This window comes from Takifugu rubripes, chromosome 9, assembly GCF_901000725.2.
Source record: "Takifugu rubripes chromosome 9, fTakRub1.2, whole genome shotgun sequence".
Classification (NCBI taxonomy): Eukaryota; Metazoa; Chordata; class Actinopteri; order Tetraodontiformes; family Tetraodontidae; genus Takifugu; species Takifugu rubripes.
The window spans coordinates 413,906-433,913 of record NC_042293.1 but is presented as its reverse complement, the minus strand read 5'-3'; the positions used below and the strand labels follow the sequence as shown (position 1 = coordinate 433,913).

The 20,008-nt window shown below is 48.0% G+C and overlaps 2 protein-coding genes across 3 annotated transcripts; one reads left to right on the top strand and one right to left on the bottom strand.

Annotated features, from left to right (window-relative positions):
• Positions 1 to 1,129: 1,129 nt before the first annotated feature.
• On the bottom strand, positions 1,130 to 13,385 carry ranbp10 (RAN binding protein 10). Of its 2 annotated transcripts, none has more exons than XM_011618942.2 (15): positions 12,815 to 13,385; positions 10,136 to 10,247; positions 8,748 to 8,800; positions 7,279 to 7,446; positions 7,138 to 7,160; positions 6,779 to 6,963; positions 5,824 to 5,936; positions 5,457 to 5,565; positions 5,220 to 5,362; positions 4,941 to 5,145; positions 4,668 to 4,804; positions 4,068 to 4,219; positions 3,409 to 3,520; positions 2,815 to 2,956; positions 1,130 to 2,742 (listed from the first exon to the last, which is right to left on the bottom strand). In XM_011618942.2, the coding sequence occupies exons 1-14, from the start codon at positions 13,242 to 13,244 to the stop codon at positions 2,826 to 2,828; spliced, it is 2,073 nt and encodes a 690-aa protein (XP_011617244.1). In that variant the 5' UTR covers positions 13,245 to 13,385; the 3' UTR covers positions 1,130 to 2,742; positions 2,815 to 2,825. The 2 variants fall into 2 exon arrangements, with proteins under 2 accessions (XP_011617244.1, XP_029697782.1); XM_029841922.1 differs by lacking the exon at positions 12,815 to 13,385 and adding an exon at positions 11,926 to 12,241.
• A 1,870-nt stretch (positions 13,386 to 15,255) lies between these two features.
• nutf2 (nuclear transport factor 2) lies at positions 15,256 to 18,908 on the top strand. The gene is given in 7 exon segments (XM_003977748.3): positions 15,256 to 15,409; positions 16,274 to 16,411; positions 17,166 to 17,181; positions 17,184 to 17,236; positions 17,431 to 17,463; positions 17,465 to 17,530; positions 18,082 to 18,908. Coding segments are annotated over 6 exon segments (399 nt in total). The 5' UTR covers positions 15,256 to 15,409; positions 16,274 to 16,294; the 3' UTR covers positions 18,196 to 18,908.
• The last annotated feature ends 1,100 nt before the right edge of the window (positions 18,909 to 20,008 follow it).

Below are 20,008 nucleotides of genomic sequence, written 5' to 3'. Positions count from 1 at the left end.
CACACACACACACACACACACACCCAGGAGTCGGTGCCTGAAGTGGAGCTGAATGCACAAGTGTCTCCTGCCGTGGAAGACTAGTGATTTTGTTGTTTTAAATTCACATTCTAGACAACAAGTCGCTGTCTGCCTCAGGAGGGGACACCCTCTCACCCCCCCCCCCGGAAAGATGGTTACTCTCATCATTCTTTGTCTCTCTATACATTCATACATACGTATGTACAGCGAGAGCGGGAACACACTTCAGCTCTCCTCTCTACAGATTTCATCCCATCATACTGACTCCAACTGGGGCAATCAGGCATCAGCTGCTCATTAGTGGGGGGGGGGGGGGGCGTCCTTCCAATGGATGGACGGATGGAGACGGCAACAGTCTCGTTGACATGAGTGGTCCTTTCATTTGCGTAACCTCTGACCCCATGATGGCAGCGGTGGGACAGAAACAGGTGCGTCCCCCCGTCCAGGTCTTGTGCTTTTTCATATCTGAACAATAAATCCCTTGGAAATTCAACCTGCAACCTTTTTCTTCCCGTCCGCACTCGCAGCTTTGCTAAATTTAGCCGTTAATCACCATTATTGTGCCGCTTCTCAGGCCATTTTTGTCCAACGTTTCATACAAATGACTGAGAAAAGCTGGAGAACGTTGAGGTTACCGAGGAGGGGGCACAGAAGACCAGAGAAGAAACCAGATGTTTGGTTATTCAGACTAATACAGGTCGGGGGTTCAAAGACGCGGCCCCGGCTGGAGAGTTAAAGTGATCCGAAAGGCTTCAAAAAGCAGAAAGATGTGCAGGAAAAGGGAAAACTGATGAATGATTGTTCCACGAGTCATTAACGAAGGTCTAGGAACCAGGAGACGCCTGCAGCACCAGAGGACGAGCAGTCAGAACCCCCCCAAAAGCTCAACGTTGGACAGAAATGACGAAAAATAAAGATTTTGTGAAATTAAATCGCTCTTTTTTGGAGCCTCCAACGCTGAAGTCGAGCCAGAGTCAGAGCAGGGTTGGAGCAGACCAGCAGCCTCCAGTCCAGCTTGTCCATCAGGTCTAGAGACAAGCGGACCTCCTGGTTCTGTCCAAGTATCAAGAAATTCCTGTTGTAAACGTTAAAGAAGTGCAGGAGCCCGTCCGTATGCACATGGATTTTAATGACAAAAATTAAACAATACAATTTATATGTATATCCAGGACATACACATTTGTCCCATAACAAATCAACTTTAACTTTTTAATATAATTTTAAATGTGATTCTAAGTACAAGTTAACTCAAGGCAGTTTTTTTCCCCCATTTTTCTTGTTTTGCTAAAAAAAAACAAAAAAACATAACATATGAAATTATATTTATGGTTTAAGTCTATTGTGCACAGTGACACCAAAATCCACTTGTCCAAATCTCCCCTGAAAGGAAGAGCGTGGGGGGGGGGGGGGGGGGGGGCGCTCACATCCTCGACCACGTCAGCGGCTCGGTCTAGGCAGGAACACGCGGATGGTTACGCTAAACGTGGGGCGGTGCGGTCAGGACGCAGAAACCAAACACATAACTCCGAGAAAGTCCCCGTTTTTACGGGGAGGAGAAGAAGAACCACGTCAGAAAGGGTCGAGCGAGAGCTAATGCTAATGCTAATGCTAACGTTTGTTGTGCTGCTGGTTGATAACCCAGAATTCTTTTTTTTTTGCATGGAATAGTTGCGTGCTGCACAAACGCCGCCGTGAAACGTCCCCGGTGATGCCGCGAGCTGCCTACCGTTGTCACGGGGACGACAGGACGAGGTGGTCTCACAGAGGCCAAGGAGAGGGGCTAGTGTGAGTCCTTCCAGGTGACCAACACCAACCGTTCCCAAACGCAGCGGTGAAATGATGACGTGAGGCATCAGAACACATGAGAACCCAGGAAGCCTCAAAGGAAACACAGGATGGAAACGGAGGCGGAGCCACTGTAAAAGGGGAGGTTAGAAGAGCGCGAACACCGGTTCTACCACACGTCCGGGCCCACGAATCAGCAAGCGGCGTCTCCGGTGACGGGAGGGGTAACGGAGGTGATCCTGAAAGATCAAAGAGGCCCTAAAACGAGATGGGAGGTCAGGTTCCGCTGGAGGAGGATTCAGTAATGGAGTCGCTGCACGCGCCGGCCCGTGGCCCCCCCCCCCCCCGATACGCCACCTGAACACCCTCGCTGACCGGCCCACGCTGGGCTCGGCGCGGGACAATACTGGCTCCAGAACCGGACCTCTCCGAGCCCTCCCTGCACGCCCGGACTGACCTGTGCTCCGGTGTCGTTCACCTGCGTCGGACCTGACCTATGTTTGCACGTGTGGGTTTAGCCCGGCCCGTCTGTTAAAGCCGCAGTAGCCGTTTAGTCCAGTCAGTTCTTTAGCTAAAGAAAGGAAACGTCATCGTGGTTCTGATTTTTTTTTTGTTTTTGTTTTTTTACAATGGAAATGTCTCAACATTTCTCATCATAACCGACAACACCGGAACCAAACTCTACCTATTAAGAAATAAAAAGGGGGACAATTACAGGTATTTCTCTGGATGCACACAGTTAATTGACATAATGAACAGGTTAGATAAACAGAATAATAATTACCTTTAGTGTCACACATGTCTTTATTGATAATACTAAATGAGGAAGTCTCTCGTCTCTGATGGACAATCACACCAACGCGCGTGTGCTCGTTTCCTTCGCCTCCATCACAAACGCTGCTGCAGATTCCTTCCTTGATGCTATTTAACAGGAACCTGTGGAGACAGACACGTCATGTGAGGGGGGGGTGCACCACGCCAACAGTGTGGGCGTCCCGTCATACTCACCCCAAACTGGGCTAGTGCAAAAAGTTGTCTACTCTGGCGAAGGAGCAGGAGCCAGAGCGCACCCGCGCCATGAGCTGGACACATTCGGTGGCCTGGCCCAGGGCCAACATCAGCGGGGGCTGTTTGGGCAGGTTCTGAGACTCTGGAGCAGAAGAACCGTCACAAGACGGCATAATCAGTCTGACTGGAGGAGGAGGAGGTGGAGGAGGAGGAGGAGGAGAGGCAGGAGGAGGAGGAGAGGCTGGAGGAGGAGGAGGAGAGGCAGGAGGAGGAGGAGGAGAGGCAGGAGGAGAGGCAGGAGGAGAGGCAGGAGGAGAGGCTGGAGGAGGTGAAGGCGGAGAGGCTGGAGGAGGAGGAGCAGGAGGAGAGGGTGAAGGAGGAGGGGCAGGAGGAGGAGGAGCTGGAGGAGGAGGTGAAGGCGGAGAGGCAGGAGGAGGACGGGCTCCAAATCAAGCCTACGTTGCGTTTTGGTCCTCAATATGTAGTAACTACAAGCACGCGCACACACACACACGCACACACGCGCACACACACACACACACGCACACACGTGCACACACACACACACACCCCCACCCCCTGTGTGTTTCTTACCCAGTATGGCACTATTGAGTGTGGAGCAAAGTGATTCTCTCTGCGTGGGGTCCAGCTGCTGGCCTACAGGGCAGTTCCACGGGTCCGAGTAAGCTAATAGACTGAAGGCGTCCTGACAGACAGACAGACAGGCAGACAGACACAGAGAGAGACAGACAGACAGAGACAGACAGACAGAGAGAGACAGAGAGAGAGAGACAGAGACAGAGAGAGAGACAGACACAGAGAGACAGACAGAGAGAGAGAGACAGACAGACACAGAGAGACAGAGACAGACAGACAGAGAGACAGACAGACACAGAGAGAGAGACAGACAGAGAGACAGACAGAGAGAGAGAGACAGACAGGCGCAGAGAGAGAGAGAGAGAGAGAGAGGAGGTACATCCATGGTGAGTTTTCTCCCTGGGGAGGTGGGTGCTTTGTTCTGAGTCACGTAAATATGGAGACAACAACAGGCGCGACCAATAAAAGGCGCCACCACAGTTAGAGGTGGAGCTTCTGCTGGTCTGGTGTGAAGGATCAGAACCACCAGGCCCCGATGACCCAAAGAACATCCCTACTCACTGGCCTCTGAGAGCGGCATCGCCGGTACCTAGGGATCAACGTGTAATGGCCATGACTCCGCCCCCACAGCTGTAGGGTGGAGCGGCAGAAGGTACCTGCAGCATCTTCTTATGGGCGGTGTTTTTGCCGTACTCGCGACACAACTGCTCGCTGAGCCCCTGCAGCTCCCGCCCGAACTGGATCATCCTCTCTGTGGCGGCTCTGGTGCCCCCACACAGCTGGCCGTTCTTGGAGCAGCTCTGATGTTCTGACAAAAGAAACGCACTTGTCATTAAACAGGACGACTCCCCCGATAACCACCTGGACATCCTCCCCCTTCTGCTGCTTTGAGACATTAAATCTTGCTCGATGACCTGGAATTTCTGACAGAAACAGCAAACCAGACTTGTTGCACCCCCACCACTGAGCCTGCGGGGGTCCGTCTCACATCCTGTAGTCCTCCCCTACCTTTCCAAGCCTCCCGGGACCTGTGCCCCCCCCCCCAGTTACTCAGTTTGGGAGGTCAGGCAGCTCTGGTAGGCTTAAACGGGGGCACCCTCCCCCCATTTAATACTGACGGCTTTAACTGGACTCTGTGAGTTGAATCTGCTTGTAGCATCAGCTGACTTTATTTCCAAGGATCCTCTTCTCCGAGTAATCGAGTCATCTCTTTTACTCTGTGTGTGTGTGTGTGTGTGTGTGTGTGCGTGCGCTACCCTTGATGCCGTTTCCCATGCTGAGGTCCTCTTGTTGGAGCATCTCCTCATGGTTGTATGAGCCATTCATGATCTGCGTGGAGCCCTCGACAACGCCGTTGGTGTAATGTTCTGCCTCCATCTCCATCTCACTGTCACTGTGCGTGCACACACACACACACACACACACACACACACACACACACACACGAGTGAAGGGTGGCCACAGCAACCAGGATCTGTTCCACAGAAGAACTAAAGTGTTTGGCCGGTCTTAAAGGGGCGGGTGCGTACCTGTTCTCCTGGGACCTGTTGGCACTGTGGGGTTGACTCTCCATGGAGTCGGAGGAATTGGACTCGGATGAGTTGATGGAGGACGGGGAGGAGGTGGTGGAGGAGGACACGGAGGACATTCTGGGGTACTTGACGCTGGTTCCGCTGTGGCTCTTTGACTTGTTGGTCGGAGAAATGCCGTTACTGCAGGTGGGGCTTTCAGATCCTGGACGGAGAGACCACAGAGCTGAACTGCTGCTCTAGAAGGGTTAAACCCTCAGAAGCAAAGAGAACCGGTACCGGCGCTGTGCGAGTGTGTGTTGGTGGCTCCGTGGTGGGGGCTGAGGATGGCAGGGTAGCAGTCCTGGGACTTTGGGGAGTGAAGGTTCAGGCCGCACACCTCCCCGTCTGTACCGTTCACCATCTCCACGAACTGACGACACCTTCAGCGGGAAGCAAACTGCCCTTAACCTCATTTTGTTCAGGGCAACTCCACAACGGTGCGTTTAAGGCATCTTTAGGATGCTGTTGACTCACTTTAAGACGAATAAAAGGTTGGGGTTGTGTTCTAACAGGCCGGGATAAAGCTGCTGAGTCACTTGTATGGCTTCACCCACCCGTCCTGCCAGCACCAGCTTCTGTATTCCTGTTGGACAACAGAGATATTCAGCAACACGTGTTTATCTTGGGAGCGTTATTGTGCAGAGCGCTTCTGTTCATGCACACACAAACGTCCAAGCACCTGAGGGTCAAAGGTCAATCATCATCATGAACTAGAGCTACACCACAGTACCGCTGGTCCTACAGGAACAGGCAAGGCAGTAAACTCTGGTTCTGGGACACCTTCACTGGTGTCTGGGGGGCGCTTCAGCGACAGTGACTCTGCTGTGGTGCAACAACTTACTCTGTCTGTTTTTTATGGAGGTCTGGTCCTCCTGTATTTTGGTCTCTGTCGCTCTGGCGAAGGCCGTCGCCGTGGCACAGTACCCATGATGCACCAGGTAGCTGGAGACCATACTGAAGACAAAATGCCCATGTTCATTGGCAATGACAGCAAAGATCCAACAGACTGGAATTAATTAAACATAGGAAATTTACCTGATCTATAGGAATGTTACGTACATTAACTGGCTGCTTCTAAGTGCATTGTGTGTGTATGTGTGCAGTGACCGGCACTTTCAATGATTTCACAATAATAGTAAAAAGCAAACAGCAATCAGGCCCGAAGCCAGAAACATTTTTATTTCAGACATAAAATTAAAATACGGGCCCAGAAACTTTAAATTGAACCATGTTAGTCGTGGACTGGGGTGTAATGTCAACGGTTGAGCAGCAGGTGGAGCTACAGGTTAGTCTTGACATTCAACTTTCAGGAGTTCTGGCTGGGAGAACTTTTGTGTCCCCACTAATGTCCCGATCAAACCCTCGTTGCATGTTGGTCCTAAATATGTAGTGAGTGCACGCAGGCAGGTAGAGGGACGGACAGACAGACGGACAGACCCTGGTTCAGTTTGTTTCTCTCCAACCCTCCAGAGTTGTGTGTGAACGCACCATGTTTGGACATTGATTTGATTTATTCCTTCATTTGGTCCGTAGTTTCACCCCACAAATAAACACACAGAACATTTTTGTTGCTTTTCTCCTTAACTGATTATTTTATGCTTTGAATGTGATTTGTGCTGTGCGGCATTTCAACATTTCATCACGGGACTCCCCTCAGTTGGTTAGATTAGGATTTTATAGAACGTTCTGATCTTTTTGATGGGAAATACTGCTGTGACAGCAGCTTCCTGCAGCCACAGATCAGGTTATTTTCCCGTCTACACGTCTTTATATTTATGTTTATGTGCGTGGCTTACTTTTGCAGCACCGTCTGCCACTCTCCGAGTCTCTCTCCGATGGGAAAGCGGGCGATCATGCCATGGATCTTGGCTCGCCACTCGCTCATGTAATCCTCAATGTCGAAGACAAAAGGCTGCTGGCCAAAGTTGGCGTCTACGATTTCACCTGGAGTCTGAAGACCCACGGTGGGGTACAAATTTGGCTGGAAAATACGAGATAAAGTGGATTATTCCCAATAGTCCTGAGGTAAGAAGACCTTAACAATTAAGAGTTGTAGTTAGAGAACACGGTACAGAGCCAGTTATGTACAAAGCTGTTAATTATGACATTCAAAAGTGAATACACAAAGATTTAAGAGGGTGGAAAAAGCACTTACAGGGAGGTCTGTGAAAGCAACACCTGATGGGAAAAAAAGACCAACATCTGGGTTCAAGGCACCAGTTCAGCAGGGGGGAGTAAATAATGCCTCACTACCACATGAACGCTGCTGCTGTTGGGAGAAGACGCGTTCACTGACCTAAACTGATGCCGTTTTTGGTATAGAAGCAAGTGTTGTTGATGAGGTTGACGCAGCAGCCAATGACGTCGCCCGTGGTGAAGGTGGGACCGTACGGTTGGCCGGTCCCAGACGAGCAGAAGGAGTGTCCATCATCTCCATGGTAACCATAAGAGTGTTTGTCCCATCCTAAAATAGAAGGATTAGGATTAATGGATTATATACAATTCTTTGGTTCGCACCGTCACCTGACAACCAGAAGCCCCAGGTTGGACCCTCCCAGGGAGCCGAGGAGCAGCGTGCACGTTCCCCAGGGGTTCTCTCTGGGTACTGCAGCTTCCACACGTGCGTGGACTGGCTGTGAAAGCGAGTGTGTACGCTCATGTGAGTGTATACGTTAGCCCTGCCAGGAGCTGATCCAGAGGGAACCCAGAAGAGAGCCGGGACAGAAAACTGGTTGCCCCCTATTTTTCCCCGATGTGTGTGAGTGGCTCGCTTGAGGACAGCCGGGAGGTGGGGGTCAGCTAGTTAGGACATACATGAACACACACACACACAGTGGCTCTCTGGAGCGGTTCTGTTACCGACACAGGAACCAGGAACCACTGCAGCTGGGAGGCAAAAGGCACCATCATTTATTTTACACCACTTTTTCTAAATTTTGGAGCGGAGGCCTGAAAACACCTCAATTAGTTTCCCAATTTAAGACGCAGCCGTAGAAAAGTTCCATTTACAGTACAGAACCCGGCACGGTGGTGCTGAGTCTAAGGGCCGTGGCTGGCAAGGGTCCAAGGGAATAGCTCACCAGGAAGAACGATCAACTACAAATGACCCTAAAGCTCGTTTGCTACACACGTTCCTGCAGGAGCTGGTGCTGATTGAAAGGATGAAGGCAGAAAAAGGCAGACTGCAGCTTTAACTGGCTGCCCCCGTCACCACAGCATTCTCCAGCCCTTGGTTCAGCAAACACATCTTCATCCATCAATAGGCAGCGCGGCTAGCGAAGCACGACAGGATGAGTCTGTATTGGGCGAAGAGGAGCCACGTTTATTCCTAGCTCCTCAAAACGCCGACGAGGATTTGGGACTATTTTTAATTCCTGTGCAATAACCAGTGGGGCTGGAGAACCTGGTAGAGGTGATCTATTCTTATTCTTAACTGTGATACTTCCACTCACTGCGGAACCATCAAGATGGACCCGTCCCGATGGGACGCGCGTGTACAAACACCAAGACTTGAGCTCCACTGAGCTGCTTTAGGTGTAGAGGTGACACATCAAGAACAAGCATCTATAGTTGAGGGTCCCTTCATTAGCACACTGGCAAACCACCCTAATAGAAGGTCAGGGCCTCGGGACACACTCCCAGAGGGCCCGGCCTCACCAGGACAACCCAATTACAGTCATTTTTATCCCTCCATCACAAGTGGACCCCACCAGTACACCAGCATCTTTAACGGGTTCTACTGGTTAACTGATGTCAGTTACTCACCAGGCAGCCGGTTCATGTTGACTCCCTGAGCAGACAGCCCAATGCCCATATACCTGCAGGAGAACAAAAACTATTTTAAGAATACGTCATTGTTGACAGGTTGCGTCATCTCCTTTTATTTGATTTAGCCCATTAAAATGTGGCTATGGGTGCATTTTTACTTTGAATAAAATTAGAATATACAGGCAAATGGGGGCCAGATAACTCCTTACATGCTTACATTTAGTTTTCTATCAGTAAATCATGATTTTATATATTAACAGAATGAATAATGTTCATCTTAACTGGATGTCGCCGTTATACCGAGCAATTGCTACCCAAGCACTTTAAAACTGTAAAAAACAGGGTACAACTATGTGATGATGATGGATTTTATTTATGGGGCCCTTTAAAAGCTCTCGAGGACACAGTAAAGAAGAGTTAAAAGCTTACAGAGTTAAAACTGAACACAGAAATTAAAGATTTCAAACACGATTACAACAGCTAAACCAGAACAGGATATATGCTACACACAGACACACACGTGCGCATGAGGCGTCTTCAGAAGAGTCCGACACACACGTCTACAGCAGGGGTCAGAAACCCGCGGCCCTGGAGCCCCATGCGGCTCTTTAGCGCCGCCCTAGTGGCTCCCTGGAGCTTCTTCCAAAATATAAAAATGGAGATTGGTTTTAATATAATTTCTGGAGGAGGAAAAACGTGACAAACACCCTTAAAGTTTTCCAATGCTGTATAATAAATATCTCCTTATAATGGAAGTTAAACTTAGAGCACCATGGTGCAGCAGAGCGGTCACAAGGCGCGTCATTCTCTCCAGGATGTGCTGCAGGGAGAATAAACATTCCATCATGAATGCTCATTACGGATTATAAACGTGCCACAAAATGGCATCGTGGTGGACGAGAGGCTGAATGTACAGCTGCAGACACCAACGTTCCCTCAGGGATGTCTGGGGGAACATCAGAGTCCAGATTTATGCACAACAGATCAGGAGATCAGTGCAATTCTTTGGTATCGAGTCGAAAATCTGAACTTCTTCAGCATTTTGTGCTGAAACGACGTGTGATAAGAGTTTAGTGAAGCGTCCAATTGAACGTCTGAAACTTTGATGATCGTCGATGGGGTCGATCTTTTCCTAGAACCCCACCAAGATAAGGTAAACACAGTTTAATGGCTCTCCATTCAGGAATATTTGCTTTTTGTTTCCTCTTCCGTCACGCGGTTGAAACTAAGATTTGTCATTTACTGGAACAAATAAACTGTGGTGACAGTAATGCCCCCCCCCACACACACACACACGCTGAGTGGCGGTCAGCTAAATTTGTTCAGAGCTGTAAATACAAAATCTACACATGCAATAAATCCTCAGTTCGGCCACATCTACATACCCATCGCGACCTTTGCTGACAATCTTGACTTCAAAGTAGTAGATTCCACAGGCGGCAGGGATCGGGTATGTGGCCCTCACTGAAGCGGCGTCTTTGTGGTTCTTGCCGTGACCTGTGAAAGCAGAAAAACGCCACGGAAATCAGCCGATAGTTGCAGCTATTCGCTACAGAACATTAGCGTATCCAAGTGTGACGAGCACGACCTAAACAAGACAACAATAGTCAAAAGAGGTCAATAGGTCAGAAGGGAAAAGGACGGCACCCAGCTCTACATTACTCAGTAGCATTACTATTAATTACTGTTAATTGATGACTATTAAGGGCTGCGTCCACCTGGATGTAGTGGTCCCAGTGGTAGCAGTGCAGGAGAGCTATGTTGTACAAGGAAAGATGCACCTAAAGGAATCAGTTCAGTGTGTCCTGAACCCCAGGAGGGTTCTGGGAGCCCTGCAGAGGAGCCAGGCCAGGAGAGAGGAGCCATCCGCTGGTGCTTGGAGCCTCAACCCTATGTCAACCATAATGAGTCTACCTGTATTACCAGTCTACCCACATACAGAAGAACAACTGATGGGATGGGACATCCAAACCCAGAGGGTTTAACCACATTAGTAGTGGCCTTTGGCATGTTTATGGGTGATAGTGTCTATTTAATTGGAAGGCGGAGACCATTGTTGTGTGTATTGGCACGACAGCTCTGTCACCTTAAATACAGACAAATCCTATTAAATGTCATCCAACCTGCACTCTTATGTCTGTTTACTTCATTTTATTAATCTAACAATTCGTCGGTCTGATTCTCAAGATTGTATTGTCATTTATTTGTATTCCTTAATCAATATTAAGGGCTCATCTTCAATCAAAACTAACTTTACATACTGGATCTTTTGTAGATTTTGGATTTTATGGCATGTTTGAGAACTGTACATGGGAGGTTTATCCATTATATATTATTTGGTATTCTTCTTCTTGTCTGCTTGGTTGCGAGTGCGATTTCCTCCGTGCACTGGCCCTCCCAGGCCCCGAGGTGAGCAGAGCGGGGGTGCAGACGGCACCGAACGGGCGCACCGCTCTCCCTGGCGTTCTGAGACTCCTGGAACTCCTGCACCCTCGCCAGACAGAAATGCTCATGCAGCATTTTGTCCTGTAATGTTTCAAAAAGCACACGACAACGCTGAGAAATCTAAACGAAAGCGGGCGGCAAAAAAAACAAAAACTCGGAGTCATCCAGGCGTGCACGTCAGCACAATACACAAAGTCCTCATTTGTCATGATGCTTCCAGTTTATAAAAATCTATTACTGTGTAATAGATTTCAACTCCATGAGCGGTCAATCTAACGTGGCTACCAGAGTTTAAGGCCCATCGGCCAGCACTGCTGCCTCTGAAGGCTCTGGGCAGATTAGTTTGACATGGCAACACACAGAGGCTGAGATCTGATTGGACAAAATAAAATACCCAACTTCCACATATATGTACTGGAAGTACTGCAGCGTGGCTTGGGAGGAAATGCTGAGAATAAATTAATACAACTTGGTGGAACGAATATTAAAATTTGCATTGTGCAGGTCATGGGTGAAGGGCCAACATGCACACTGTTGGGGTAACAGAACTTTTGGTGTCCAGTTTGCCCTCCCTGACATCTGACATGACCTCAGTCCTCCCCAGGGATGTCACCGTGTTGCCATTTCGGAACCAGGTGTATAAATAACTCGGATAACGGGCCTGTCTACCAGTGCTGGTGGTCGCTGCTTGCTTTTATTATTCGGGCCGTCTAAACCCAAAAGGACTCGCCTGCGCCACCTGACGAGCACATTTGCTGTTGTGGTAAAATGGTGCTTCAAGAGGTTTGTGACTGCTGTGAATCATCTGGCCTAATGTCACATGGAGCGGGCCTGTCCTGCTCCCCCGGCGGCAGACGGAACCAGCCCCGCTGCAGGTTGGAGCGCCGCTGCATGCGGGTCAAATCTGAAACGCAGCCCCGACTGGTCGCTCCCGTTCCGTCGAAAATTTTAGAATTTCTGGAAAACAGTTGAAAAACGCTGGCACTGAATTCAGGCGAGACGACACAATGACAGTGCGTGTGTTGCCCGCTGTACTCGCAGTACAATCGAGTTCATTGTACGTCGGCACTACCTTGTTTGGTCCCATCTTGTGCCTACCTATCGTTTTAACCGCAGTGTTACGCACAAGAAGCAGCTATATTCGCCAAGACAGGCTCGACGGCTACAAAGTTAACTACTTGGTACATTTCCACAGTGAAGGCTACTGTTAGCTAGCGCGCTGCTTAAACCGCATGAATCAGATTAGAATCAAACGCCCGTGTCTCGCGCTCCTGCTGCCTTCACGAACCACGGAGAAGGTCGGGAGCCGTTGAATAATCACAGTCGTAAATTAATTAACACGCCCCACAAAAGCGCGATGTCGCCGCTATTAAAGCCAAGTTTCAGGGGGAGTGACGCGGGTCAAGACGATCGGGGCCAGCGAGTTCGCTGCCGGCCGTTTCGGAATTCCTGCTCATTTTTAAAAAACAAAGCAAGGTTACAGGACAGAAGAAGCAGCTCAGACTAGATTTAACAGGAGTACACATATGCACGCGTGCGCGCGACCGGAACAACACAGTGACTAATGACAAGAGCTTCGACTTTCTGCTTAAATCAACACCCTCCATCGGGCGTCTAACCTTTGTAATGGACCCGGAGGTTGTTCTGTGACAGCCCGATGTAGCTGTATTTATCCTTGGGGCTCCAGGATCGCGGTAAAGGGCTCTCTTCCTCGTTCACAGCCGGGTAAAGCCGCCTCAGTCTCTCGTTCAATTCCCTTTCCTGGTATTTAAAAGTCGTATCCCCCAACGACAGGCTTCCTGTTCCAAGCTCAGCCATCTTCGGCTTCTCTTCGTGTGTCTTATTGCTCTGTTCTTTATGTCCGTAGCGCCGTATCAGTCCACTGAAGCTGAAGACTGACAGTGAGAGGGACTGAAGGGAGAAAATAGCAGCGGTGTGACATCCCCGAACAGGCAGCAGAACGTACTGTGGGCTGTCGCGGTGCCGTGTGGGAGCTGTAGTCCATTCTCTTCTTCTATTACCGTGTTTGGCATCCCGCGATAAGCGCATTACCGCCGCTCCCAACGCACACGCCTACCCTAGATCGCACCATATCTGACTCGCACTTTCTCATTTTCATTACTGCCTTTTAAATTAAATTCTCGAACCCCTCAACCCTTCAGACTTTTCCTCATCACCTGTAGTCCAATCCGATTTCTTCTTCTCTGAATTAATGGCGTGTCGCAACCAACTTGTTAAGATGCACAGCGCCACCTGTGGCATGTACTTGATGGTAAAAATCTAAATATATGCAACTGGTTATTTTCGATTAGATATTGGTCGTATTGATTTTATGGGTAAAGAAACAAGATCCCGGTCTTTGTGAATGTAATGCGATTCATTAGCTTCTACTAATGATGAGGATGTGGTTTAAATTACACCTGTACTCCGACACCTCGGCATTGAATTCTGCCCAGCTTTTTCCAAAATCACCTTTTGTAGCTGCATTCATAATCTGTACCTTAATCTGATTTAATTAAAGCTTTATACTATATATGTCCAGCAGTTATTGTGTATCTGCTGCCCACTCATATCCAGAAATGGTTCTGATGAAATCCAGTATTTTTTATATGTTGTTTTAAATTGTTTGATGTACTATCTTGTGTGCATTTCTCATCCAACATAACTATTTGAATTCTCTCACTTTTTCTAAACTTTTCCTCCGAAATTTCCAACAGAAATAATGAGCACAACAACCCTACTTACTGTTATTAAATATACTTTAATGTAATTAAATTATTCTTATGTTACACACATACACTCCACATTTCACATTGCTGACATGTTTTTTTTTATGTATCTGGCATATTCAAAAATCCAAAAACTTTATTGAATATCATATAGTGACAGAGCTCAAAACAAACATGAAGAAAAAGACATGGACAAAAACACACAATTCAACCAACCAACATTTCAACAGATCTAAAAAATAAGCCAGCTGGGAGCATCTGCAAAAAGTTTCAAACGACCACGGCGTCATTGATCGAATTGGTGAATCACGACATTACAGTCGGCGATCCGATATAGTCGATCAGATCAATATTATTCTTCATGGAACTTCGAAACTGGTGTGGTTTGGGGGGGCCGACAACCATGTTTGTGTCTGCCTCTAGTGTCGGTGGCTGGTACTGACAGCCATTACGAGTATCAATACTTTGAAATAAGAAGCAAGTTCAGCGCCACCCTCTGCCTTTATGGTGTTGCAGGATTTGTGATGGGCCTGCCACACGCCTGCCACATCTCATTGTTACTGACGTGGTCCTCGATCTTCTTTTTGTAAGCTGCCTTGGCTGCTCTAAATCCTCTTCCCAGGTTGCCTCTTGCTGTTTTGTACTGTTCCTCATCACCACATCTGAAAGCAGTGTCACGTTGTTTCAGCGTGGGCCTGGACCTCTTCGGTCATCCCAGGTTTCCGGGTGGAACACACCTCAATGTGCTCATCAACAGTGACATTATCGACACAGAAGCTGATATAGCAGAGCACAGATGTAGCGTGCTCTTCCAGGTCTCCAGTTGTGCTCTCTAAATAGTACTGCAGCTGATGCAGCGCACCCTCTGGCCATGTTTTCACAGCCTTTACAGCTGAGGGGACTCTCTTCCTGATGGGGCTGCATGCTGGGACTAACAGAATGGACATGTGATCTGACAGACCTAAATGCAGTTGAGGGATTGATCTGTAGCCTTTTTGGGCTTTACTGTAGTCCTAGCGTGTTTCCCCCCTTGTTGCACAGCTACTGTGCTGATAAAACCTGGAGTCATCCGACCAAAGTGCAGATTTCCACTGGTCTAATGTCACGTCCGTGTGGTTCTTGGTCCAGACTTTTTAGTTCTGACTGTTGTTTTGCCTCAGTTTTGTTGTTTTGCCTTACAAAAAATTCAGCTTAACTTTATCAAATCTCATTTGGTACAAGCGAGACTAAAATATTGTAAAATATAAGGTGTTCGGGTAAAAGAAACGAGTTTGAAATTGGGGGGGAAAAAAAGCAGACCATAATTGTTCATTTTTCATCCTACGCGAACATACTGTAGTTTGTCCGACGGAAATTGCGACAAACCTGCGAAGCCCGTTGGGACCGAAAAACTACAATTCCCATCAACCCCCGGGGCTCGTTTTGAAGGCGTGTCCTCGTAAGCAAGCAGACAGATCGTGTAGTTGGCCTCGGCGTCAGTAAGCGGTAAGTTTTTAGTACTTCATTTTGTACGTCTCCTTACAAAAACACTGAATGGGGACATGTACAGAAACTAAAGATGTCTGTTGAGTCCGACTCTTGGAGGATTATGATTCAGTATAAAGTGTACAATAAGCATCTCGCACTCACATGATGTTAGGTGAGCCTGTGCATGCTCGAGAGTTGTCTGCGCGGGCCCAAAGCAGGCGTCAGCACTCGTAGCAGACAGGGTATTTTTAGTAGCTTAAAGGACATCTTAAGTCTGTCCATATACTAGCGACTGGCAATACCAATTCGTTTGGATTAATTTTCCCTGACAGGTCAGTCCTGGCAGTGTCATGTGCTGTCCGGCTAACAAGCTAAGTTAGCCTTAGCAAACAAGACCGCGTACAAGCTAGTGGCGGCAGCTAGTTAGCTTGGGTTTATTAGCAAGAGGTTTTTTGTCCGTATTATATTTCATGTACATGTCGTGCTTGAAACTGTGTTATGGCTGTTCCCGAATAATCCGCGAAGCCTTTCTTATTTGCTGAATTTTGTCTTGGCACATTTTGTGATATTTTTTTCCCTCCCAATAACTCTATTTAAGTGGAACACGTGACTTCGTGGCCGATCAAATCTAAACCAGTTTCAGTTCATAGTGTTCAACACCTGCATTCTGGGTTTAGATCATCCCTTCGATTATTCCCACCTGATACAGTTGTGGATTTAGATGAGCCCATTAAAAATATCTCACTCGTCTCCCTCCACCCACTAGGAGTCAAACATTCCATAACCGTGTGGTTAATGGGATTACCCGCTTTTCATTGCTGTATTTTCCGTGCTGGTTTCTGCGCTTATTTGGCATTGTTCTTCATGTCTTTGCCTTCTCAGAGTGTTGAAGGGTGAGTCAGAATGGTGGACCACCAGCAGCCCCAGCAACAGCCTCCGTGGGAGCAGATAGGATCCAGCTTCGTGCATCACTATTATAAGATGTTTGACACTGACAGAGGCCAACTTGCCAGTTTATATGTAAGTATGAGACATTTAGATGTGTGCCCACCAAGGAATTGCGCCTTGATCTGGACGCACAGTCTCTGCATTTGTCATGCGAGGACGTTTCTGTTGACCTTCACTGAATAGACGGGTTTTGACTCGCACCTGTGCTGGAAAACGTTGCGTTACCTCAGAGCTTTTAACAGCTGACCTGTTGCTCAGTCTGTCCCGGTGACGTTGATGTTGCCGCCCGCCCGTCTCCGTGTCCTCCGTGATGTCGAGCCTCGCTGACGACGTCCAACGATCCGATGTCACCCAGTTATGACAACATACCGGTGAACGTTCTCAGTCATCCGGGTTGGCTTGAGAGAATTCAACTGGACTTGTGTTAGTTTCTCAGAGAGGTTTCCCCTCTTATTCTTCAGTTCTGTCCTCAGCCTCTTGAATTAAACCAAGAAGGACAATAGAGTCTCAGTCCATTTAGGCTTTGTGAAACTATTGGGATGAACTATTGGCTGATATTCCCAGCAGGAGTTTAAAACACACGCTGACGTTCTTTGCCGTTCCATCCGCCTATGATTTGGTCTTCTGGTCACTACCCAAAGCATTCAAAAATCGAATCCTACCAGCCTCATGTAACATTTTGCTGCTCTGCCTGTGTAAGTGGTAACGTTCTATGGTGGGGGGGGGGGTCCATATGCAAATGCTCAGTCTTGTTATGGGTCTGTGGTGTCTGATGATAAGGCTGGATTAGCTACATGGCCCGATTGTTGTCTTTTTCCCCACACAGATTGATCTGTCATGCCTTTCTTTGAAGGACATCAGTTCCAGGGGAAGAAGGCAATTATGGATAAACTCAATGTAAGTTCCTGTAGATGCCACCCAACGGCAAAGCCGACGGTGTTGAACACTTGTGGTTTTCCCTACGTGAGTGGGGGGGGGGGGGACAAACAAGCCCTCCGCTTTGCTCGTGGGAGCTATTTCTCACGATATACCCGGGAGATCTTCCTGCTTCTGCGTTGTTGTTCTGATCTTCTCTTCCTTCTGTGCGCCAGAGTCTTCCTTTCACAAAGATAGAGCATATTATAAACAGCACAGGACCATCAACCGACTCTAGACCAGTGCATCGCCAGTATGGTGGTAGGACAGCTGAAGGTATGTAGACTCCCTCTCCTCCTGTCCATTGAACCTTTAACTACCGTGATGTAAACTCTTTGGCAGCTAGATTAAATCTGCATTTTGATTTTAGTTCAGGGAGTTTTTGTTGCCACATGAGGAGCGAACGATGTACAAAATGGATTCATTTCCTCCCTCGAGCTCGGTGCTAATAAAAGGCCCGTTGCGTGACCATGAGGCAGTAGATTTACCTGATATACTTGAGATGAAGTGTAGAATATTCCCTCCTTGTTTAAGTACCTATCCCCAGAGGGAGGGTGGTCCCCTGGAACTCCCCAGTTTGGACCCTTCTGCCTTCCTGTGTATATTATAGCAGCTTTTACGCAGCTTTACCCCTGATGCTGTATGTCAGGAGCAGGTTGTATCACCCTCTCCTCCTCCTCCTCCTCCTCGTCCCTGAGCAGGAGGCGGCAGGCGTTCAGTCAGTTGTCAGGGTGTGAACATAATCAATGGTTTTGAATGTGACTTGTGTACAGCTGCTAACTGAACCCGGCGGCCCGAGTAACTGTGTTATATCTGTGTATTTGCAGGCAGATAATGACCATATTATGGGTTTCCATCAGTGTTTCATCTTGAAGCATATTGGCGACGCGTGGGTGTGCACCAATGACATGTTTAGGCTGGCCATTCACAACTTTGGCTAAGCCCTGGCCCGCTGTGGTGGGCAGGGATGGTCACATTACTGAAGGGCACCATGTGATGACAAACGGAGAGGGAAGAGTTCAGGATGGAGAGAAGAGAGAACATTTACCCCCCCTCTCCTCTCCTCTCAAACAAAAACAGCGGATTCTAGATGTCAAGACAGTGAACCTCATCCAGGTGGGTTTCCAGGCAACCCCACCCAATACAATTGCCAGCATATATTTTGTGTGCCAGCTGACAGCCAGATTGCCCATGTCCGCCCCCTCATGGGTCTGCATGATGCTGAGAGCCCCCCCCCACACACACACGCAACCACCGCCATGAGGAGACGCCTCAGAAACTCATCTTGCTCTCCGGCCCTTTTAACATATTGTAACCTGCCTCTACTGTAAAGTCGGTTCTGTTAGCACTGTGGTCCACTGGCTTGTAGGTCCATTTCCCAGGTTCAGAATTTGCTTCACCCCCCCCTCCTGTTTTGTACATTGCTTTATACACACTTGTACGTTTGCCTGAGTGTTCTGGTTCTTTTTTCCCTCTGTGTAATTGAGTTTGATTCAGCATTACACCAGGTGTGCATGTGCAAGCTGTTGAGTCACGGAGGACGTCAAGTTTGAGCTCTATTCTCACTTTTTTCTGCCTCTCAATCTTTCACCGACCCCTCTGGCAGTTATGGACTACAGCCACAATAGACAATAAAACCTGGACTTTTTCTTAACGTGTGTGTCTGGTCATTCTCCGAGGCTGCTTTGCTCTACTGTGTTGCTTCGGGTTCCATTTGGGGGCCGTTTAATGAAGAATTTCCTCTCCTAGAATGCTGCCAAATCTGACCTCTGACCCGGCGTCCCCCAATAACTCCCTTTAACAGTCGTCTGTCCAGAGGACGTTACTCCAGACTCTTTGTCTACGCTCTCACACTAGTCTGGTCTTCATGTTGCTCTTGGGTTCTTTCCAATCTCCTCCAGTTGTGACACCTTTCCAGCGAGTGACCAACTGATTTCAGATTCTTTTGGGGACCTTTTTAACCAGACGTAAGTGGCTACAAACGTCTCTCTGGCGGCTTCGGTCTCGGATCTCGCCGGTGGTGACTCCTCCTTCCGCAATCAGGACTTGATAAGAACCACCTTCCTTAAAAATGCTGAGTAACAGTCTTTAGATATCACTTGAATTTCTCGGTATTTGTTTGATGACCCGATAAAAATCATTTTGCCTGCGGAGGCAGAGCAAATGTTTAATTTCAGGATGTGAATTACGTTCTTATTCCCGTACCAGTTGGACTTTTGATGTAATGAGCTTATTCCATAATTTTTTACAAAAATAAAATCTATAACGTGCCCTTGTATCTGGATGTAATTCGTTTCATTTAAGTTTTTAAGGTAATCAAAGGGTTCCTGACGCAAGCAACAGCTTATGGAGCCCAGGTAAAAGCATTTTACCATTCGGACATTAAAAGTAACGAGAATCTGGTCAAAGCAAATGAGCCTTTGGGGCTTTTTTTCGTCACATCTGTGGTCCAATCAGCCTCGCTTCGGTTTGGAGTGCGCCAATACTCGAGGGCCTTACGGTAATAGCGCGCCGAAACGTCATCAGCGCTGCTGGATTTGATTGAAATAAACTTACCGGACTAACATGAACACAACGCTATGGTTAACTACCACTTCTCTGGTTACCTGTGGACTACTTAGTTTTGAATATTTGAAAAGTTGAAATTGATAAAAAATGTTGCCATGACTACACGGTCGCTTCCACCACCACCATTATGAACTACTAATTATGAGTATAACTCATTGAGAATGTGGCTTTTTTTTTTTCCATATT